The following is a 24966-nucleotide window of genomic DNA, read 5'->3' as shown; positions in this document are numbered from 1 at the left end:
TCCTCGAAGTAATTCCAGCCCATAATTGCGAGCTAACTTTCTCAAGTCGAGAATACATGAGCAGTTGAGTTTATGAGTATTGTCGCACAAGGATCCCGGAAGGAAGGACTTTGAACCAAATCAACCTAAAGACTCGATCAAAAGCCAACCTACAAACTCCCTCTAAAAAAATAGGGCATAAACGTTATCCACCTAGGGATGGCAATGGGGAGGGGAGGGGACCAATCTCCCCGTACCCATCCCCAATATTTTGCGTATGTCCTCATCCCCTCCCCATCCCCGTCAAAATTATTTAAGAAAATCTTCATCCCCTCCCCGAATAATAACAGGGGATCCCCGAGGGTCCCCGATCCCCGAATAACTAATACATTTTTTTTATTTTCAATTTTGAGTTAATCATATTAAAATAAAAAATTCAAATAAAAATAAAGTTTGAAATATATCTTACATTAATAACCATTACAAAAGTCACATACATTAAATTAGTAAGTAACGCAACATACAAGGGATACAAACTATTATGAACAAATTAATAGTCTAATACAAAATTGTTACAAATAAAATAAAATTTAGATTCAAAATTAACTTTTCAATGGTGGCTTGGGCACTTTATAAATGTAGACTATTCCCTTTACAGCACAATAGTTAAGTCGAAGCAAATCAAGAGCAAATATTAGATTAGATTAGATATTAAAATTGTGATTTGCTGTGGGCAATTATAACATCTAAAAATAAATAAAAATAGATTTAAGATAAATAAAAAATAGATTTAAGTTTAAAATATTTAATGAATATTAAAATCAAAACAAAAGTTTTGGGCTAATAGAATCTATCCGGTCTTTTTAATGTCATAAATAAAAATTTAGGACTTTAATTAGTTAATTAGGCCTAAAAGTTTAATAATATAAATATTTTGATATTTTTTATTTTTGCCAATACTTATAATTTTATAATTCAAATTTTATTATTTATTTACTAGTAATTTTAAAAAATAAAAATTAAATTAAAAATTAAAATGGGGAAATGGGTAGGGGATGGGGATTTCACCTGATCCCCGTCCCCTCCCCGAATAAGAAATTGGGTAAAAAAATTTCCCCATTCCCTTCCCCGAATAAGAAATTGGGTATGAAATTATCCTCATACCCTCCCCGAATGAGAAAATCCCCGAGGGTACCCGTCCCCATGGGGATTTTTGTCATCCCTATATCCACCAATAGTCATTCAGCAATCTAAGGGACATGGGATTCTCTCATCTATAAAAGCACCCAGAAAATTAAAATCAATTTTTTTAATCTCTCTCTCTCTCTACCATAAAACTCTCACTAAAAGACAACAACGGGAGTTTATTCCTTTTGTTTCTTTTCTCAAATTTTCTTTTGATTTTTAGAAGCTTTTCAGTTAAAGTCGGTATAATCAAGCCTCAATATATTTATGCTCATTTTTTTCTTGAAAACCCATAAACTAACTTGAGCATTAGAAGGTTTACACTGAAAAATTCTCTGGCGTCTCCTAATTGTTTTCTGTGAACGCCGATTTTCCTTTTGGAAGTGCTCATAGTCGTACGTGTCTGCTTGAGCAAAAAGCTCCTTGTCAAAATTGTCTCCCCAGCCATCACATATTTTAAGTGTTGGTGTGAACATCTGGTTACTACCAAACTCAACCCGATTTCTGCATCAACAGTTTAATAATTAAAGATTTGATGAGCTTGTCTTGGGACAAATTGCGTAGTCTATGTAAAGTGCTGAGGTCATTTGTCGGTCTGCATTAACATGGAATTTCTTCAGGTTAACAAGTAGGGATAAGATGCAAGTTTGGAGGAGCAAATAAGAACTTGGTGAATGAGATTGTTTGAATAGGTAGTGAAGTTGTTTCAAGAATCAATGAGAAAGTTAAAAATAATAACAATAATAGTGGGTGCAAAAAATTAAATATATACAAAAGGAACAAGGTAGAGTTGAAGGAGAAGAGATAGATTTTAAAGCCAAGATTCATACAATAAAAATGAATTTTAAAAAATTAAATTACTTAATAAAAGGTCTTTTTTTTTTGTATAAGCCATCTGGTATTCGGCGACAGCATTGGGTCCCGACTAATTCAAATTCGGAGAGTAGTTAGTAGTTACAGTTAAGGCTCTTTACCCCTCCCAATGATGTGTTTAGTGGGAATCGAATCCGAAAGCTCTTCCCACAAACTCAGCTTGCGTTGTCAACTGAGCCACAACTATTTAGTTAATAAAAGGTCCTTTAAGCATTAAGAAAAAGCAAAAACAGATCTTGACCATTAAATATTATAAAAGCCACTTAAGATTGAGATTTTACAGTATAATAATCATATATTAATATAGAAGTTGTGTTATACTAACTAATAGGAAAAATAAATATCTCACGTCCGCGGATAAGAAATTTCATACTAAAAAGTAAATCTTAGCTGTCTGAGTTACACTATAATTGACCAAGGGATTCTAAATTTTCCCTTCCTGCCAATCCATTTTTCATCAACAATCTGGATGTTTTCTTGCCTTAGTTCATAACAAAAGTATTTGTACAAATATTTTGACAATAAGAATAAATAAAACCAAAGCAAAAGGATTTTCAATAATATTAGATTTATGAACTCATTGTATCACTTGATCTAACTTACACTCTCCACACGGCCTATCATAAAAGAGCAATTCTATCATTATAGAGAAATTCTAGAATAAAATAAATAACAACATAATCCAAATTTTGTTCCCATCGTAACCATCAATCTACAAGGAATTAAATCAAATTTACAGATCTTCTTTCAGGAGGCTGAATCCAAACTTTCTGTAAGTGCTCCATCTTGAAATCTTCATAATCACGAACTTCTGGGAGACTGGGACAGATTTTGACGAGTCATCACTTGCAAGAGGCTTCCGGACAGAAAGTTAGCTATTTGATTACAATCAAATAATCAAACCATATGCACTGTGTTTGCAAATTCACTCCCTTTTCTATTGGAACCAATCTTGGTGGCGTACCCAAAAACAAAGTTTTATCGCCCAAGATTTCAACTTCGTACCATTCTCTCCGTGATCGATTAAATTTGAAAACAGGACCAAATCTACTGAAGAAAATTCGAAATTGAACTTTTTCAATTATTTAAAGAAAAAAAAAGAAGAAAAATATTTATTATGGTTTGAAAGACCTCTTGTGAATCTTTTTTTTCTACTATAAATGCCGGACTCAGCTACTTCTTGAAAATGCTGTACGAAACGAAATGTCACTTATTTTTTTGTATACACGTTGAAGTGATGGAAAAGCAAGGATTTCTTTTACATATCCAGCATGTTTGTCAACTTCTTTGGACATGATAAAAAAATAATTATTTTTTCGGAACAGAAAAACTATCCTTTGATGAATTTTCTGCCCATTGGAATTACACTAATAACCAAAAAAATGTAAGAACTTAAGCCGGGAGAATTTCCCAACAAAGATCATACGATAAGATGCTTCCATCAGACTCAAACAAGTAATTCTTTCCATTCAAGGGGGGATAAAGGAGTATTTCCCACTCTCTAGAAGCAACGTTAGAGGCACCAATAGCTTTCTGGGTTCGGAAGAAACGGTAGAAGAATCCATCCAGGCACAACATGTCCACATTCAGCATCAAACCAAAACTGAGTCCAGGTTTTATCTCCAGCTTTACAAAAGCATATACAATATGTTTCAGAAAATACTAATATTCAAAATATCACACAGTCCGGAGAAATTGGAGTCGTTGAGAAGGACATTAAATTCCTGATCCCGTTCCAACACCAAGGCTACTTCAATTCTGGAAGTAACAATAATCTCATCTGTAAAAGGTGTGTAGAAGAATAAGAAGAATGAATGATAGATTCCGGACATAATGTATCCCTCTCCCTTGAAGAACCCAATCCTGTTTCGAATCGATTGATGCAACTTCCACATCGGTGAATTTTTCTCTGCTTTCAGCACTAATCGAACCAGTGTATTTTCGTTTGTGAGAAGGGTCGTAGAGATAACACGAGATTGATTTGTAACCCATCAACCACGGGAGTTCATCCGCATGCTCGACAATTTTTGCTGCTCGCCAGCAAATGGCCTGGAAACTTATTTGATCAGTGTAATAAAGAGGGTTGGCGATTAGATTTACAATATTGAGAGAAAGATCAGCCCATGATTGGCTTTCTGCTCCTTCGCCTTGACGCCACCAGCCATTTGCACAAGAAAAATGATTCTCCAAATAAGTAAACTTGCTATAAAGCCTTGGGTTTTTCTAAACAAAATTGATTCTCCGAAAAGAAAACTGATAAATACAGTACGCCTGCTGGCCTAACGATTAGCCTAATACCTGGACCAGTCTACCTGGACCGGTCTCAATGGATTAAAACTGAAGCCCGGCCCAAAAATCTGAAAACAACTAGAGAGAACAAATTAATAAACTCTCATTTTCATGAGGAAGAGTGCAATCATTGAGCTTGAAGATAAGTGACAAGGCAATGTTATTATTTATTTAAAGGGTTTAACAAGAAAAAAGAGTTAAAAAAAAAAATGAAAACTCTGTGATCGATATACTTTCTGGGAATCTAGATGTAAAAAATTGTCAATGTTTTATATGGTTTTTCTGAGTGCGAAGCCCAATTTACCTTGCATTAGCATTTTATAATGGCTTTTATAACTTTATTTCTAATTTACCTTTACTATGTAGGCCTTTTAATCCTCTTTATGGGCTAGTCAATCATTTTCATTTTTATTTAAGGGACGAGAGTTCTCTCCATCTACCCCTTCTTCTTTGGGGACTCAGATTTTGGGGCAAAAATTGCGACTTATTTGAATGATGAGCTTGACCTCAGTCCTCTGCCAAATTCAGGTTACTCAGCTTCATTTATATTTTAAAAAAAAAAAGAAAAGTACGGTTAATGGTAGTCATGCATGCTCGGATACGGATGTTCAAACGAAATTTCAATTAAAAGCGAGTTAAAAATTAATTTGCGTTAAGGTTTAAAATCTTTTACTTTAACTCCTCATCTACATGTAAAGGTAGAGATTTGTCCTCTTCACCCTATTAATGAACTTGGAATTTGATCGTTTCTTGCTCAAAATATTATGTTCAAGAAATTCCCAGATTTTGGTTTGAAAGGGGCAATAATGAAGAAATTAGAAGCTTAACTAAACTATAACATAAAATTTATAAAATGAATAGACCAACAATGAACAATGGAGCTATAATAAAATTGTTTAACAACTCAGGAGGCCAAAGGTTATACGTTAGGGGTGGCCAGCGCCACTCTACAAACGCAAGTTTTCAACTCCAGACACATGAGAATGTCTTCCTTCCTGACTTTGAAAAGAAGTTTACGTACAAAAATTCTGACAAGATGAGATAAGCCGTAAAATCAATAATGTTAGATCCATGAACTGGAGAAATAATTAGCAAGTTCACATGTATCTTGTAAAACTAATACACGCATATTTATTAAGGGTGCAAGACATAACAGCTGACTCAGTAATTATAACGTGCGTTTATTAGCAGAGTTGAACTATTAGCCCCCCTTAAGTATTCTTATAAAACCCCTTCCCTAAATATACCCCCATCAAATAATTACATTATATTCCCTCTTAATTGATCAAGATCAACTGATCAAGGGATTCTAAAATTTCCCTCACCGCTCAGCTAATTGTGGACAGACAATGAGAGCGTTTTTTCCTGCATGTTCAGAACAAAAAGTATTTGTGCAAAATATTTGACAAGATTAGATAAAAAAGGAAATTAAGAAATTTCAATAGAGTTGGTTCTACAAACTCCTGGTCTGACTCGATATAGTGGAAGTATTGACTAGATGAAATCATCAAATAGCTGCCCTATCATTAAAAAGAAACAGCTCTCATGAAATATATTTTTGACTTCATCATGGAGCATGCAGAAAATCAGAATAAAATAGAAGAATTAAGCACCTATATTTGAGGAGGTAGAATCCAAATTTCCAGTTCTCTTTTCTTTTTCTTTTTTCCATCATCATTATAAATCTAGAAAGACATCATTAATTCAAATCTGTTGATCTTCTTTTTGGAGGATGAATCCAAATATCCTTTGACTAAAACTAATGCATTGTGCATGTTAATTGCCTATTTATTATGACTTATCTAATGGTTATAAATACTTATTTAATTCCATAAACTCTTTTTAAATTTTTTTCTTGTTTTGTTTGTAGGCTTTCGAAAATTAAATAAAATATTTTGTCCTTACTAGTAAAAAATCAAATTTTGACTTTTCAGAATAGAGGTTGAAATTTTTTTTTTAAAATATCTAATATATCATTTACTAATTTAACAATCTTATTTCATTCCTTTGATAACATAACTTTAAAAACCTTACTTATTAAAGTAATTTTATAAGTGTTGTCATCCATGCGCTAAAACTATAAACGACAAGACATACAGGCCCCCAACATAATATGACAAGTCATTCACATAATGGAGTAATGAACCCTAATATGGATTTTACGTTTTAACTTCTTTAGATACAAAACGACATGTCATATATATGTTTGATATGTAACAATAATGTCACACAGGTCTCTCAAAATATTTCAACATGTTATCTATGAATGAAGTTATAAACAACATGTTGCACGTTAAGGACATGTAATTTCGTTATTAACCCAAAAGATGCTTCCTAAAACCACAAAGTTGTTACAAGACCAGCATCCAAAATATTCGTTAAAGCGAGCGCAAAGCACTATCCTTAAAATTGTTTGATCTCCCAAATTCAATGGCACTGTTGTCACGTCACACTCCAAACAACAATTTAAAATAATAGAAATGCCCATTTACAACACTAAATGAAGCGTGTCTTAAAAAATTTTCAATGATCCTTAATTTCACATTAATAGATGCCGATAATTTGGATCACTGTCTGTTCCCCTTAAAATTGTGGAATATTTTAAAATTGTAATACATTATGCAAAGAAGATATAATATAAGCAGCACTATTTTTGAACTATAATATTAATATCCCTTCAACGCGGGTTTTCTTTGCGCTTTCTCGAATCCCAAGTTAACTTGGCATTCTTTTCTAGTGTCTAGGAAATAGATTTATTATACTGATTTTTTTTTATTACATGAGACTATTGCTCAGATTACAACTCATATTACATGAGATTATAATTGATATGTACAAATCAGACAATTACTGGGACCAACTTACATCAATGCTAATGGAGCTCTACCCAGATTTTAACCCTCACAAATATTCGAGGGATGTCTACTCCTCACTCATGGGTAAGGGAGAAGACTACCTTCACTCAAATTAATTGAGAAAGGAAATACCCCACAATGCTTTTGTGGGGGTTCGAAGGGCAGCAGCCCTGGCCACTCGGGCTGAGCCGAGTGGTTGATTTATTATACTGATTGAAAGAGAAGAAGAGTATAATTCGAAGACGCTCCAACTTAATGCCTATGAGCACTTCTTGATTGAATTTCATCTCTGCTTTTGCATTTTTATATTGAGTTATTAACAAAGTGTTCATAGATTACAACATGAAATAAATACATACATAGGAGTATCTTAAGAGGAAAATGCTGGCCTAGCACTCAACTGAAACAAGAAAAGGGACTCGGAAAAGAATAGATGGATTTTTGGCAACTTATCTGTGTTGCCTTGTTTAATATTACAAGGCAGTGTTTAAGCTTTCGCTTCTACCGGAGCCGCAGCCTTGCTGGTGATGATTTGTTCGTAGAGATCCCTAATCTTTAATCCAACTATAGTTTGGAAGAGACCGGTTCCGTTGTTGCTGCCAGGGAAATCGGCATGCTTCAACATTTGCTGGGTGACTTCTCCATAGAACTTGGTTGATAAGTTGCTTAGATGGCTTTCGACATAAATTAGCTCATCTAACCTGTCAAATTTCCCATCCATTTCCAAAATCGAGACCTAAGAAGATGAACATACACAACACAATAGCTCATTAATTAGCATCACTTGTTATCACAAAGAAAATCCACCCAATTAAAATCTGAGTTTATAGATTACTGAGAAATAATTACCTCATGGCCAAAGTAAGCGTCAGGGCCATAAGAGAATTTGATGCCGGGGTAAGAACATGTAAGCTTCCTTCCGCAAGGTATCCATTCGATAGTTGATCCTTCATCAAACAGATAAACCGGGCTGAAGTACTTCACTCCTTCTTTCATGATCAACCTAACTCTCAAAACCTTTCCTTCATTATCATCCGGAATCAACTGGGTTGGTAACACTTCAATCACTGCATCAGCATATTGCTTTTGTGGATCTGCACCAACAATTGCAAAAACAAAACATTGGTTATGTTCCTTTTGTGATAGCAAATATTAACAAGCACTGTAGACAAAGATGATACATGGAGATTTTAACGCATGACCATTTAATTGAGTATTTGACAAGAAAACTTAAATGTAACAATCCAACATTAGTATTTAGGTCAAGTCTAACATGACTATACGAAGGTTTACCAATATAGGCATCAAAATCTGGCTTTCGGGCTTCAATACTAGCCTTGATGCTCTCAAGACTGTGTCCTCGCTCTGTCATGTCTCTCTGCATTGATTGCAACATGTTTACAACTTACAATATATACAAAATCATAAATACCTGCTAAGTGTTATTATTAATTAAATATAGAAAGTAGTTACCTGAATTTTCCATGCAAATTTAACCTCATTGCTAATGTCCAAATAGATACTAAAGTCCAAGAGCTCTCTCACCCGAGCATCATACCTACATATTTGTTTCGCATTTATGGTTAAGCAGGTTAAACAATAAGAGGAATTTAAATCAAAATGCAATAAATTCAGCAATTTTGTTTACAAAATGCTTTTACTTTCTGGTGATAACTAAAAGCATATTGTTGAAAGCAATAAAAATAAATAGACGAGTCCAAGCTCAAAAACATATAAATGCAGAGGAAATGGGGTTAACAACAAGGCTGGTCATACTGGTGATATTTTCCCGCACTCACCCTTTTTATTAATACATCCCTTTAAAATTTTAAAAATTCATTTTTTTTTTGTAAATTCACCCCATTTATGCCAAAAGTACTCCTAACATTTTATTTATACATTTTTTTTTGTGTGTGTGTGTGTTGAATTCCAATAATTATAAACCATAATCAAGCCAAACCAAGCATTAAAATAATAATAATAATAATAATGACTTAATTAGTATTACTTTTTAAATATTATACTGATTATAAAGTTGTCACTGCAAAATAAAAATAAAATAGTAATAACAAAAAATGGTGGAAATATTGCCACCCTCGTAACAGAAAATTAAATGGGCCGAAGAATCATAAAGGCTCATCTCGGAAGTGAAAGAGTTTATATTCAATGGGCCAAAGAATCATAACTCTGAAAGAGTTTATATCATTAAAGCCCCTTAAATTTTCATATTTGGATCAAAAAAGTTAATTTGTCATATCTTATTAAATATGTCATTACCACCAAACTTTACCCCCCCCCCCCCCCCTTAATACGGTGGGCGACAAACAAACTTACAAAAGTACACACAAAAGTTTAGGAATCAATTAAAACAAATACATGCGGTCGAAAATTAATAAATAAATATGATCCACAAGAGGAAAGATATTTTTGTTTGGTATAATTAAAAATTAAAAAAATCAAAAGACATAATTAAAATACTAAAAAAAAGAGTCTTTCAATTCATTCACGATTCTTATGAATGGCCAGAATAAAAGAACCCATCTAATTTTTTAAAGAGAGGAAAAACACCAACCCTGAGGAAAGAAACAAGTCAATACCTTAATAAATAATTTAGATTCTGAGTTGAACCGAATTTTATTATCCCATGTATATTTATATTAATACATGGTTAAATTTTAATTATTTCTTATTTCTTATTTCTTATTTCTTATTTCTTATTTCATAACTACCCCTCAATATATTATAAATACTCACACAAAACTCAGCACCGTACTGAATTCAAAGCTAAAATTTGACTTACATTGGGTGCAAGCCTTCAATGACAAGGATCTTGGGGGGCTTGATGAGCTCGGGGGGGTCCAAGAGACCGGTGACATGATTGTAAATGGGCTTTTCAACAGACACTCCATCTTTCATAGCCTTAACCTGTTCATACATAAGATCAAAATTGTTGGCTCTAGGATCAAGTGCAGTGACACCCTTTTCTTTTCTTCCAGTTCTGTCAAGCGAGTGATAATCATCTAAGCAAATCACAGTGGTGGTTTCACTGATGAGAGTGTTTGAATCAGGGTTGCCGCCCTTTGGTGGCTCTGCTGCTCCACCAAAGACGCTTGTTAGTCTCCTCATGAAAGTGCTCTTGCCACACCCCGAGTCTGCCGCCAGACCAATCACAATTGTCTGTGAGTCACCTGCTGAGCATGTTATCACAAGACATCCTCTCTGCTTGCTGCTGCTACTGCTGCTGCTGCTGCTGCTTCTCTTGTTGTAAAAAACCGCTAGTTGTCTTTGGTTGTTGAAAAAACCCAAGTGGGTTTTTGTTGGCGAGTAAAGAGAGCATGGTGAGTTGAGGGAAATGGCCATTTTCTTTCTCTTTTTTTTTTGGCTCGGTGAGGGATGCTGCTGCTAGAGCAGAAATGAACGTTTTAGGATTCTTTCAGCTAAATTCTGAAATGAGACATGAAAATGATGAGATGGGATACCTTTTGGAATCTTATTTAGATTTTTAAGAGGCAAATTTTGGAGCACAAGTATATATAATTGAAAGGACAAAAATCATGGGATGAAAGAAAACAGATGGCAGTTTGGAAAGCAAACAGTTTTACTTGCTGTCATGGAAGAGTGATGTGTTATTTGTTTTAGTTTTACGGGTTTCTGTGAGTACCCTTTGGTTTGGACAAATTTTGGAGGTGATGTTAAAAGGAGAGAAAAGAAGGGACAATGAATGGGATTAAGTGATTATGTGGGGGGTATAATTGTCATTTTATTTAACTTGGCTACCTCAGAAAATGCAAAAATAATAATTGAAAAAGAGGGGGGGGATGGAATTGTTGATGAGATGATGAGGTAATGGCATGGCATTTGTGATAAACAAAGGGATGGAGAAGCGTGGTGGTGATTTGTTGCAGTTTTGGATATGTGGGGCGACACGTGGCACGAGGGTGGTGGCTGTTTGGAGATTAGGAGTTTGGGGTGTGGAGTGGAGGGGAGATATGAAGATGGTAAATTGTACGCAGTCCAATTCAATCTTTGGACTATACAATACACTTGTTAGAAAGTATGGCTGAGTGTGCTTAATCTCACAATCTATAAGTTGGACTTCTTTCATTTTCATTGAGGTATGAGGACCACAATCTTCTAATTCCTTCAGTTGTAACTCATAAGTAATTAATTGTTGAGGGTATCAATTCAAATTTTTATAGTATTTTTTTTTTTTATAAAATATAGGAGAAAAAATATTTTTATTTTTAAAAAAAATTGTTGACGGAAGTAGATTTTTGAGAAGGTTTATGTAGACTCTGGATTTTACTATAAAATTATATATAGTTCAAATTATAATAATTTTGTATACTATAACACTTCAATTTGGAAATTTATAATAAATAGTTTGTATCCCAATTAATATGGCACTAATTATTAATAACTGGTGATTGACTTTAATCAATTATCATTAGTGTTAAAATTTAATAACATATGTCAATGGATAGTATAACTGAATAAAATATCGCATTAATTTAATACAAAGTATTTTTAAAAATAAATAAAATTATTTAATGAAAAAATATTCATCGTCCACCCGGTTTTCCCAACTTTTTTAAAAATACATAATTTTTTTTTTTCTGGAATCCACCTAAAGTTACATTTTGTTTTACTTTTCCACTTCCGTTTAGAATCCGTTAAGAAAACTAACAGAAACTTAAAAAAATGATCATTTTACCCCCCCCAAAACAAAATTACAATTTCACCCTAAAAATTACCAAAAATAATTAGATTAAATCCAATTATTTTCCCCATCGGTCAATAAAGAAATTAATTCCACAACTATCAAATGCAAGGTTTTTTTTTTTTTAAATATGTCTGTAATTAGAATGCTAAATTATAACAGTAGTATTAAAAATAGCTCAATCTCGCAAACCATCAATTGAATTTAAGATAAGTAGAGTTTTATTATTCATTGAGTTATAATCTCTAGTAGTTAAGATTTATTTGTACTTCATTAACGTACCAATAATGATATTCATTATTAAATCTGATTATTTTTTACATTTTTTAGAGTGAAATTGTATTTTTTAGTTTGGGGGTAAAATTGTTATTTTTTTTAAGATTCCGTTAGTTTTCTTAACGGATTCCAAACAGAAGTGAAAAAGTGAAATAAAATGTAACTTTAGGTGAATTCTAACAAAAAAATAAATTATGTATTTTTTAAAAAATTAAAAAAAACGAATGGATGGTGGATATTTTTCTTTATTTAATTAATAGAATATGGTGTATCATTTGAAGAATCCTTCGTGAATAAGTTATTCTTTACAATAATAATAATAATAACAATAAATAAATAAATAGATAAAAGTTAACTAATAGTATGTTTCAGCTTTATTGAGGTTTTAATTCACTGTCATGGAAACAATCAGTGGCTGTCAACATTAATTGTAAATTAATCTAAATATTTGCCAGGCTTAAAACTTTGACTCGTGCACGCTCAGAATTTAGTAGAAGCCTATCAATTCTAAACATCCACTCAATTAAATGATCTATGCTCTCACAGTTTAAGTACTTTTTGTTTCAAATTTTTTCGTGATATTAATGATACCTGAGATTCTAATAATTTAAGTCCTAACTTAATTCTTAATTATTATATATTATTTACATATTAAATAATAAATTTCATAATTAAAATTTAATTATTAAAATCCCTAACATTACTCTTGTAATATTCTATTTATCTTATTAATCAAACAAAATAGTGATGAAAATCAAAGCCAAATAAAGTAATAGCTTATATTTTCAACCAGTCAACATATACTACTATAATAATTTTCTTTGGACAGTCTCCACTGTGTGTGGATGCTTCTAGGTTCCTAAGCAATGCTTAAAATAAATAAATAAATAAATTATACTAACTTTTGGTAATATTTTTTTCCCCTTCTTGATTTATTGGAAAAGAAAGAGTTCCGTGGTCAAAGTGAATTATTTTTTTCATTTGAATATTGGTTGATAAAACAACTACAAAAAAGCTATAGAATGCTTCAAAACAGTGGAAAAAATTGCGGCAGCGCAAGAGACTCGGTTTCTTTCATTACCTGGTATCAATTATAAAATAATCTTTTTAAGTTGACCGCGTTGACGACATTATTCCCTCAATATTTTTATTAAACGGATAATGGGTTTTACTATCCTTTCAAAAGTCAATGTACTAAGAGTGCGTTTAGAATTAGAGTTGGATATTTATAATTTAAAAGTTTTAATATTAAAATATTTGATAAATACTAACTGCTGTAACTTGAAAAATATATTAATATAATTTTTTACTTATATAATGAAAAATCTATTATATCTTTAATAATTTTATCAACATTATTATTTAAAATTTATATTTACTATATATTGTTAACTTTTATTTTATAATTATAATTTTTTTTCTACAGCAACTGTAGCTTTTAAGTTACAACACCTCAATTCCAAACGCACTCTAATATTGTATTTACTAATCTGTAAGTGAAATGAATTAGAATAAAAATAGATTGAAATAAAAATTATAATAAATTATTTACTTTAACTGAAAGAATTACAATCAAATGGAATAAATTGTATTATTATTCATATATTTACTTTGTTTTATAATCATAATATATTATTACACATTACTCAAATAACCTTAATTAATTATTATCATTATTTATTATAATAAAATAATTATTATTATTAATGTGATTTTGATTGTTATGTTAGTATTATTATTGACAATAATTATTTTGAATAAATAATAACAACAATAATTTTAATAATAATGAAAATTTAAAAAAATCAATTATTGTAATTGGCGTTCGTCAACTGAAAAAAAGAAAGAAAATGGGAAGACTGAAAGAGGGAAGACAAAGGGAGAGAAAATAAGAGGGTAAATGATTATAATAAAGAAATTATAAAAAAAAGACCGAATTATTCTCAACCTGTGAACCCAATCATCATCGATTCATCTGGATTATAAAACATGATCGGTTTCTTTCTTAATTATAAAGTAAATATTGTATCTTTGTATCATGCTTAGTTATCGTATCATTTCAAACACTCTAAAAATTTCAGTGACTTCATTAATGAGTTTGGAAAATCACATTATATATCGAAAGCAAATCACGTATTTGATATATAAAAATGGTATAAAAGTTCCTAGAACACAAATTTAGCAAACTTATTGTATCAACTACTCGTACAGTCTTTCACCTAGAAGAAAATGAGTAAAAAGAACAAAGGATAGAGGGAAAAAAACCATATAACTAACAGGACAAAGAAATAATGAACATAAATCGAAGGTGGAAGAATATATTAAACAGCCCTCCAAAGCAGCAAGCAGTGCTAAAATTTCAAACTCGAAAAAAGATCCCAGCATCATGTCTCACTTGTTCCCCTGAAAAACATGTAAATTTTCTGCACAACAGAAGGGGGGGGGGGGGGGGGGGAAAGGAGAAATCAGTCAAAGGATAGATAAAGAATGTGAAAAAACCAAAATAGCATGCGGGATTGAGCAGCAAGCTAGCGTTACTTATAGTTTAGATAAAATACACATGCAGTAGTTAATCGCTCCATATAGAATCTTTCTAGGTGCATTGAAGGACTAACTGAAATCAATGAACTTTTCTCTAACCTGAATAACCCATAAGCTTAGAAGTGACTCCAAGACGAACAAGCCAAATCCAATCATGTAAAAGATCTGCATGAAAACCAGAATTGTCCATTATTCAAGTATTAACATTAGAAGAAACTAATTTTCAAAGCATCATCCATATGATACTAAATCATCCAGAACCAGAAAAAGTAACATTAAAACAGTTAAAAAGCCACCGTATAATACAATAGATTCTACATAATAGCCTTACATCAAGTCCTGGAAGAATCAAGTCCATAGAAATTGAGATTCCCTAATTCCTCCAAATAAAAGAATTGAAGCAAGAACGACAAGCAAAAGAGCATCTTGCAATATGGTAATAATTTCGTATTTCTATGACAAACTGATCTTCCTCTCAATGAAGGTTTAACGTTTACATTCCTTGATAGGTCAAAGCCATTAGAGATCTCAACTCATATTGAATGTGAGAAGCACCACAACAAAGCTTACTGATGAAAAAAACGCATCATAGTAATCCATACGCAAATAATCCTCCTTTTATGTATGTATGACAACCCTTTCATCTTCAAATACAATTGTGAGACATTTCGAGTTTTCAACAGTGATTAACTAGTTTATCAGCTGAGTGATCCATTTATGTCCAATACTGCACGACGAAGTCTTGCAGACGCACAATGATGTCGTAATGAAGATGATTGGGGTTATAATCCTTTTTGCAAATGGAATATAATTTACACCAATGATAGAAAAAAAAAACAGATGACTATGGACAATAAAATTATATTCCTTTATACAGCTATATTTGACATGAAACCCAAAGAAAACTAGTATCAGTTGTATGAAATTTTCTTCAGAGGCATGCTACCAAAGTAGCAAGACAATGAGTAAATATGCTCAATACCCACTGTCAATTGCTAATAAAAGACATAAATGAAAGATGTATCACACAACTTACCCCAGCCAATAGAGAATCAGAAATGACATCAATTGCCGCTAGGATGCCCCTGCAATGGAAACAAAAGGAATCTGTAAACAGATAAAATAGAAGTGGACAAAAACAGGAAATGGCTTCAAACATTTTCACCAGCAAGGTCAACAATCATGATTCTAGGACACAGGGAGATCAAGCCCAATAAAAATCCACAAAACTATTATAGATTTTTCCATAATTTCAATCTAATAAAAGCTAAATTTTATACTCTGCCACAGGGGCAAAAAAAAAAAAAAATCCAAGCCAAATTTACAATGGTTAACAACCATGGTTCTTAGAACTGAGAGAGAAAATTAAAAAACTAAGATACTTACGTCAATGACTTCCCATGGAAGACAACAGGAGGAGCAATAGCCGCAAAGATACAAAAACCGATGTGGATCTGCGCGATACAACTCAGTCAGCAAAGGAAAGAAAAAGACGATACTAATCATGAGAATGATTCATCGGTAATCATGATAGATTTATGGAATTTACCAAGTAGAACAGGAAAAACCAGCTGAACTTCAATGCACTATCCGTCCTGCAATTTCAGACAGGCTTAGCTGATTGAATACATGATTCTCATGCTAACAACATTTTCAAAGGTTAAATACACATTATCCAAGCATTTTTTTTTCTAACTATATTCACAACAAAGTCATTATATGTTGCTCCCTCTCACCAGTTAACGGACATGCGTTTTACCACCCAATGAAATGATCATACAAAAATTAAAAAAGAAACATTTAACTGGGAGAACAAACCATATAAACAGGAAAAATCAAAATATAAAATGTTCAAGTGACACAGTTAAATAGACTGGCAATTTGGGCGAGGTTTTAGCATGGACAGCTTTCCACACACCACCAACAGTTAAATAAAAAAAATCAAAATAATAACATAAACAATAGCAGAAAAATAAATATCTCAGAGTCAAGAAGTTACACTTGACAATATAGGCTTTTGCATGAGGCTTTAAGTTACTTAAATGACAATTTAGATTGTCAGCAGCTTGCTCCATATCCCTATGCCTAACCTATGGAACCAAGAAAGGCATTTTCATGCCAGTTAAATTTTGTTTTCACCGTCCATCAGACACAGTGGTGAGGTTATCTTTGTTTATACATTGTCTTAGATAATGAATTTTCACGTGGTCACTGACCCCTTTTCTGAAATACAAGGTGCAGAGCAAAGAACATGATGCGGTAACTTTAGAAGCAATAGATCCACTGACCAAGAGGTGCCTAATAGTTCTAAGTTATATATACTTTCGTCATCAATATAAAGAACAAACACATTACAGGACTTATAAAGAGGTCATGCAATGAAGTAACATTATCCAGTTAAATAGCCAAAATATTTTTAAAATAAATGAAACAATAAAACAATTGATCTTCTCTCTCCTAGGTCCAAATGCTAAGAGAAATATACAACTCTTTCCATTGGACAATCCTTGTCGTATCAACGAATTGCATCTAAGAGAATATTTTTTATGCTCAACATAACGTTCTTATCCAGTCAGTCACATGTATATCAACATTATTTGGTTGGCCTTAGATAAAATTTAAGAATATAACATCACAATACTTACCTCATTGCTCGATAAAGAGGCCTGTACCATAGAACATATGACATAGGCACTCCAAGCAAAGCATAAATTGTTGCAAGGAAAAAGATTTTGACACCTACAAGTTGCCAATCTTGTCAGAAGTTTCAAGTTCCATAATAGTTCTAAAACCTAACACATAGTCCTTAAAACTCAAAACCACGACCATGAAAGAAGAGCTTACCACCGCCTTTAATCCAACAGACAATCACGGCAATTACATTGAATACAAGACAGAGAACTATACCTGCAATGACAAGGTCAAACGTATGTAGAATTGCCATAAAGTAAAACCGAAAAAGCAAAGCAACAAAAATCTGTTTACATATTTTGCAACGTAAACGAAGCAATTGTCCTATAGAAGAAACTCAATGTCATGCCTCATCATTTAAGCAAGCACCAACATTGGTAAGTAAAGACAAAAACACACTTCTAGCAAAATATGACTAGAAACTTTTCACATTAATAGTTTGAAAACATAAAAGTAGATAAAGTTCAGCATCCATACCAAACCAACTAGCAAAAGCAAGATACTGCAGCCTTTGAGCATGAATTGGTATCTCCTTCGATATGTCATGATGAATAATTGGAAAAAAAGGTGGCCAATTTCTATCGTCTGTGGGAACGCCAGCTGATGTGCACCATCAAAAGAATATCAGGGAGAAGATAAAAGAGAAACTACTAAGACAGCAAAATGATTATGGTCTCAATTACTAACCTTTGACAATAGCCTCTTCTCTTCGTTTTATTTCCTGGATTTAAACAAATAAAAAGTAAGTAAGACAACTACACGAAGCCAAACGTAACTGAGTCACTGTAGCTATGAACGAGAGTAGAAAATGTAACATTGAAGGGAATAAAGCAAGCCTTTAATGAGAGATTAACAAAATTAACCTTTTCCCTCCTTTTAAGATCTGCTTCCCATGATGCAAGCTCTCTCTCTTTTTTCTTAGGCTCCTGCACCAATCAAAAAATCAAAAAAATACAATGTGATAAGAAGACCCAATTCACCTAGGAAATCAAGTATGCACTGGAAGCAGAGAAGTCATTACGTTCATATTATCTAGTGGAATATCAACTGTCGCCCCATATTTCTGTCCAAATCCAATAGGTTCAGATGTCACAGAAGGAACCTGTGACCTTGATGCAGGAGCAGCCGGGCCATTCTACAAGAAAACCCAATAAGTGACACAAAGTAGCAGAAACGTAACAAATAAAAAAGAAAAAAAAATCCTTCGTAAATGAAACTTCTATAGTATTAAATTGCCAAAAAAAAAAAAAAAAAAGAGTATCTCTACTATTGGTAACCTAACCACAGCATTTTAAACTGGCAGAATTGCAGCAACCCATAATGACCCAGTAATCAAATAATATATTGCTATACACACATTTGCCTGTAATCATTACATTATCTACTTATCAAAATGCAAGCATCATCTGTCAATATCACATATATGCCATCACGATTCACTGGATTTTCATTCAGCCCTAGCGTCAATCCACCTTACAGAAGCAAGATTCAAGTTCCACAATTTACTAACCACATCACATATAAAGCCACCTCATTTGAACTTTTTTCTATCCATCCGCATTTCGAAGTACAGCAATTTGATATCACTACTTCATTATATCCTATTACCAGCACGAATATATATATATATATATATATATATATATAAAATAATGAACTTATTCACGAACTATCACTGAACTAATTTTGTTTCCTAGAAAATGAAAATTTTCAAATTTACATAAGCTACCAAATATTTGTCCAAATCACAATTTAAAAAATTCCCTACAATTTATCATCAAGGCTTACAAAGTTAGGATTTTAGATCCGGATCAAAATCCATTTCCGACAATACGCCCAATAAATAAACAAATTAAAAAAAAAAGAACAATTATGAGCACAGATCTGGAGAAGGGGCAAAAAAGGGAGAGAGAGAAATTGAAATTACCGAAAATGGATTGACCTCTTCTTCATCGAAGGGATTTGGGTCGTGGTGGCGATTCATTGATTCGTGTTTTTTCTTCTTTTTTTTTGGTTTTTTTCTTTCTTTCAGATCCCTAAATTTTGCACCTAACTTCGCAAATTCACTAACACTGCTATTAGTTGCTGCTGGTGCTGTGCGGTGCTGTGCTTTCAGCCTTCAGCGTTCACCTTTTTATCTTCGCTTGTACACTACGCGGGATATCAGTTGTAAAGGTATCATCATTGCTTCGTTTGCCACTAGAATTTTGAATTATTACGTTTAAACCTAAGGAAAATTGGTGGGTAAAAATTTAATTAAGATCTTTATTCTTTGTATTGAATACAAAAAAAAATCCCCAATACTTGCGTTTACTTTTTGGATTGGAGTGGGAATTCTGAAGAGTGGGAATCTTTGGATTAGGAGTGTGGAGTGGGAGTGAGAATATGGTATTTACTTAGAAAATGAAAGTATGGATTGTCAATCAGAATCTTAATTATTTGTTTACTTTGTCTTGGATTAGGAGTAAATTATTTTAAATTATCATTTTATCCTTATGTACAGAATTATAATTTGTAATTAAAAAATTAATAAAAAATATATTTAGAAAACAAAATAAATATTTTATTATATTTATAAATTAATAATAATTACTAATATTCTTAATTATGTAAATCATAATTTTTTTATTAATTTAAATTTAAATTATGTGAATAAAAATTATTAATAATAGCAACACAAATGAAATATTATTATTGATAATATAGTACAAAATTAATATTTTTTTAGAATAAAATATTTATTATTATTAATTAAATAAATAATTAATATTTATTAAAATTAATGTTTAATATTATTAATTTAAATATAATATTTATTTATTTTTATTTTATTAAATTTAATAAAATAAATATGATATAATTATTATTTTTAATAAATATGATATTATTTATTTTATTAAATATAATATTATTTATTTTATTAAATATTATTTATTTATTTATTTTTATAAGGATAAAATGGGAAGAGGGGGGAGTGGATTCCCACTCCCACCTCCTAATCCACTCCCACCTCCCCCCATGGGAGTGGGAATCCCACTCCTCACTCCAAAATTAGGTGAGACCCACAAATTCTCACTCTCACTTTCCCTTTTTTTAAGGTAAGTAAATACTGAAGTGGGAGAAATCCACACTCCACACTCCCACTCCATAAAGTAAACACTACGTTCATCACAGAAGTCACACTATTTGACATTTGGTTTTAGGAAATCGGACGTCTAAAGGTGTTAATAAATACAGTTAAGTTCCAAACACTTCTGAAATCATCACTTGAACCCTGAATAGATAGACATCAATTAACGTGATTTAGAAAAATCATTTTAGAAGCTGTACATATAAAATTAGAGGTGACAGCTTTTTGCACTATTTGCTAACCCAAAGAGAAATAATAAATTTGAATCAATTAAAATTTATATAAATATTAAATGGAATATGCGTGCACCTCTCAATAACTAAATTGGATTCAGGTTTACAATAATGTTCGCCATAAAAACTCATTTATAATATGATTAATGATTTAATTAATTATATTATATTGAGCCTTTTTATTTAATAAACCTTTGTTATACTCTTTACATAATTTAATATCTTTTTTATGCGTTTAATTCACTGTATTATATCAAATTACATTAATTATGTTATATTATGTGCATAGTATTAATCTATAATGCAATACTATGTTTGGTACAATATAGACTGAATTATTTCTAAAAATATTTTATAATATTGTTTGATGTTAATATTAATGTTATTTAGAATTAAAAATGATTTAGTATTTTATATTTAGTTATATTAATTTAATTATACCATGCACCATAATGCAACTTTTAAATTTACTAATTATAAGATAGAATTGTATTGTCTAATCTCATTTGCCAAATACACCCTTTTGTTATAGTTTAAACATAAAATTAATTACATATGTTAAACGAGCATTTAAAAAAATTAAAATTATGTTGAATGGATAATAGGATTATCAGACACAATAGTAATTAATTGGATCAGATTATGATTAAAGTTTTTTTAATTAATAAATGAGTTGATTCAGATAAAACAAACCATTTTAACGGTGGAACCTAAGTCAATTAAGGAAAACATTTGGTATCTAAGTGTTATTTTGCCCAGAAATCAAATAATAATGAGTTATCAGTTTGCTTGGGTCTGTCAGGTGGTTGTACGCGACTGTGCCACCATACGTGAATCAGCCATTGCAGAAATGCCACGTCAGTTGGCGAATTGCTGAGGTGACACGCTTCGATTTAGAGGGTTGTACGATAAAGGATCAGACACTGTTTTCGGATTTTCCATTTTTAGATGAAAGTTCATTATGTTACTTTAAAAAAAAAAATTGTGTGAGAGAGTTAATTGATTAAAAATTATATTAATAAAAAAAGCAACTATATTAGTCAGTCTTTTGAACTAATAATTGGAACCAGATTTAAGGTTGGCAATAGGACGAGATAGGACGGGATTTCGCAATCCCATTCTCGTCTCCTATATTCAAATAGAATAAAAACAAATCTCATTTACTTTCCTTTTTTTTGGATAAAAATTTGCTCTAGTCCCGTTCCATCCCATTATTATGAACAATCTCAAATGTAAATAAATAAATTATGACTTTTTTTCTTTTAAGGATCATTATAATTTAATACAACAAAATTCTTCGATAAATACAAAATAGAATAATCATGTAATAATTTTATTTTAAATATATGTATATTCGAATATAATTTTATACTAATATTTTTTAATTGCCTATTTACTTTCATTGCACATACATTAATATTAAGACTTACTTACGCTTCAAAAACTATAGATTTGAATAATAATCAACTTCAGTTACGTTAAATTATAAATAATTTAACATAACGTCATTGGATTAGGGAATTGACAGAAAATCATGGAGCCTGCAAGCAAACCAAACCCAAACCTCCCGCAGTCAATTAATCTTCAAATTATTGAACAAGTATTTTTGAACCGAAACATCTTAAATTATTGTTAATTAAGTTGCCCTTAAATTAGTCTATTTATTTTATGTTAAAATATAGAAGACAAGTCCTACGGGAGTTCCTCAATTTGGCCTAGCTATGTCGGGATTTCATAGTGCATTTTTTGTCTCTTTAATTATTAAAATACTCCAAGGAAATCGATTCATGTCAAACAATGTAAAATGAAAATTGAAATCAGATGAAAACATTTGATGAGCAAGAGTTGTAGCAGAGCGTGAAGCTAAAATTGGCATTGCCGTAAAAGAGAGAAGACAAATAAGCTAAAAAGAACGATGCCGATATACCTTCTTACTTATGAACAAACCGAGGCTTATATATACACATGAAACAAATTGAGCTCTTGTAAGTGTCAGCACCAGCTGGCCATGCAAATATTAATTAATCACCGTTTTAATATATAGCCAATTCGGCTCCTTCTTTAACTTCGCTAAGCAACCTGCAAATTTGGTTCTAGTATTTGAATATGGCAGCGGCGGCAGCAGCCGAAAGAAAACATGAGGCTCTAAGAGATGATCAAGGAATGTCGGTATCAGAAGAAGATCAGGAAGCGAATGAAGACATGCCTGACGTACACGATGCTGCAGTGAAAATTGAGAGGGCCAAGGGGGCTTATATGGCCTACTCAGGGCTACAAGAAAAGCCATCGAAGCTTGAAATTTGGATGTGGTATTTGTACGAAATGTGCTCTCACTTCATTGTTACAACGGTTGTGCCAGTTGTTTTTCCCCTCATCATCAGTGAAATTGTGTCTAAAACTGATGATCATGATGATGATCAAGGTTGGGGACAAACCCCTAGAGGCATTGCTTGTATGCTCAGAGAGATCAAACTGTAAGTCCTTTTTTCTAGCTACATCCATTATTGTAGATAAAAGTATATTGCTTTGTAGAACATTCAATCAAAATTGTATATATACAAAGTACATCAGTATAATTTGATCTAAGAGTTGGTTTAAAGAACAAATTGATTGCATCATTCTTTCGAAGAATGGCAACCTTCCCTGCTTTGGGGTTTGGGTTTGAGGATTTTGGGTGCTTTTGGGATTGAGGCGCTGTAAGCTACAGTTGATGTGGAAAAAAAATTATAATTATGAAACAAAAATTAATAATATATAGTAAATATAAATTTTAAATAATAATTTTGATAAAATTATTAAAAATATAATAAATTTTCTATTATACAATTGAAAAATCATATTAACATAGTTTCCAAATTACACAACTAATGTTTAACAGACACTTTAGTGCTGTAACTTAAAACATATAACTGCACAACCTCAATCTTAAACACACCATTTATTGATCTCAAACCCGAACTCAAACTTGAAATATATTTTTTAAAATTTTAAAATTAAAATATATTTTAAATTCACCCAATTAAAAAAATATTTAATTTAGTCATAAAAAATGAAAATGGTAATGTTCATTTCTGCAGCATTTTAACATATAATATCACTGTAAATAAAAAAATTAAAACAAATTTAGCTATCGCTTTCAGTTTTCTTAAATGGTTCAAAAGCTGACAATGTAATTGATGCTTTTTGTAATTTTCCAGGTCCTAATTATGATTATAAGCTTAATTAATAATGTTAAAGTGGATTTGTTAATTATGTTTCTAGAGGAATTCGGCTCAATATACTTATCTGGGTAATGAGTAATTTTCCAGCTCAAGAAATTGGAAATATTTAATTGGCTACTGATGTGACATTTAAGCACTTAGTAGTTGCCTGTATTGTTAAACTCTATCACTATAAATTCTTTATCAGTAAAAATTTTTGGGATGCTCTGTATTCTCTCTTCATAATTTGTGAAGAAACAGAAAAAAGAAAAAAAGTTAAATAATTATACTTTGAAAAAAAAAAAACAACTTTTGAGCAAGTTTTCTTCACTTTCTATATTCCTTCGAAGGCATTTAACAGAAAATTATAGTTCATGCACTTTATTGTTTTTTTTTTAATGTACAAACTGATGTATTAGTGTTTTATGGTTCATTTTTGCTATTAATTTTTTCGTTTATAATTTTATTCTCAAATCTATATATTCAAAATTATTAATTCTATTGAAGGACCCGAATATTTAAAATTAATAATCTTTTTGAAAAACATAAACAGGAATTGGGTCTCCATTTTAATCTCCACCCCCATTCGATGATTATCGGCAATATACCTATACTACCGCCAATTAAAATTTTTTGGGTATAGGGCAGGTTTAGGGGGGCGCTTTCGAGTTTAGGGATATGATCCCCGCCCCATTGCCATCCCCAATTCTTTGCACAAAAAGAGTAAAATGTAGAAGATGTAATTATGCATATTTAGTTACATTAAGGGAGAATAAATTTCTCATTCTTCTTAAAATGTAATTTTACCATTTGGGTCAAAATATCAACTGGAGAAAATATTGTTTAAGGGTACATAAATGTAAAATTTTCATATACAAACTGATTATACCAAGAGTTTTACTAATTATGGTATTAAAAATTTATTGGAACCCAAAAAGTGAAAACAACTTATTAGTGGGAACAAACTGTCATTCATTATTTCATTTTTCCTTAA

At 31.5% G+C, this 24966-nt stretch overlaps 2 protein-coding genes across 2 annotated transcripts; both read right to left on the bottom strand.

The window, feature by feature from the left end:
- Positions 1-7396: 7396 nt before the first annotated feature.
- On the bottom strand, positions 7397-11037 carry LOC18042252 (phosphoribulokinase, chloroplastic). Its single transcript, XM_006432583.2, has 5 exons — positions 9982-11037; positions 8655-8739; positions 8475-8559; positions 8031-8275; positions 7397-7917 (listed from the first exon to the last, which is right to left on the bottom strand). Exons 1-5 carry the CDS (start codon positions 10539-10541, stop codon positions 7669-7671), a joined length of 1224 nt encoding a protein of 407 aa, XP_006432646.1. The 5' UTR covers positions 10542-11037; the 3' UTR covers positions 7397-7668.
- Positions 11038-14293: 3256 nt separating this feature from the next.
- On the bottom strand, positions 14294-19609 carry LOC18042251 (secretory carrier-associated membrane protein 4). The gene is made up of 12 exons (XM_006432582.2): positions 19337-19609; positions 18431-18544; positions 18273-18335; positions 18097-18130; positions 17887-18009; positions 17563-17625; positions 17364-17457; positions 16268-16313; positions 16105-16172; positions 15755-15803; positions 14818-14883; positions 14294-14600 (listed from the first exon to the last, which is right to left on the bottom strand). Exons 1-12 carry the CDS (start codon positions 19391-19393, stop codon positions 14562-14564), a joined length of 816 nt encoding a protein of 271 aa, XP_006432645.1. The 5' UTR covers positions 19394-19609; the 3' UTR covers positions 14294-14561.
- Positions 19610-24966: the final 5357 nt, after the last annotated feature.

The sequence above is a fragment of the Citrus clementina genome, unplaced genomic scaffold (genome assembly GCF_000493195.1).
Source record: "Citrus clementina cultivar Clemenules unplaced genomic scaffold, Citrus_clementina_v1.0 scaffold_5, whole genome shotgun sequence".
NCBI classification, from domain to species: domain Eukaryota; kingdom Viridiplantae; phylum Streptophyta; class Magnoliopsida; order Sapindales; family Rutaceae; genus Citrus; species Citrus x clementina.
This window is presented reverse-complemented; position numbering and strand designations above follow the sequence as displayed.

Excerpts from the sequence above, each read along its gene's own strand:
- LOC18042252 (XM_006432583.2), bottom strand. The coding sequence starts at position 10,541 with ATGGCCATTTCCCTCAACTCACCATGCTCTCTTTACTCGCCAACAAAA. Across the intron at positions 8,740-9,981 it reads ATTGAAGGCTTGCACCCAAT|GTATGATGCTCGGGTGAGAG; the intron begins GTAAGTCAAATT and ends ACAAATATGTAG. Across the intron at positions 8,276-8,474 it reads AGATTTTGATGCCTATATTG|ATCCACAAAAGCAATATGCT; the intron begins GTAAACCTTCGT and ends TTGTTGGTGCAG.
- LOC18042251 (XM_006432582.2), bottom strand. The coding sequence starts at position 19,393 with ATGAATCGCCACCACGACCCAAATCCCTTCGATGAAGAAGAGGTCAAT. Across the intron at positions 17,458-17,562 it reads CTGTTGGATTAAAGGCGGTG|GTGTCAAAATCTTTTTCCTT; the intron begins GTAAGCTCTTCT and ends GGCAACTTGTAG. Across the intron at positions 14,884-15,754 it reads CTGATTCTCTATTGGCTGGG|ATCTTTTACATGATTGGATT; the intron begins GTAAGTTGTGTG and ends GTTTTCATGCAG.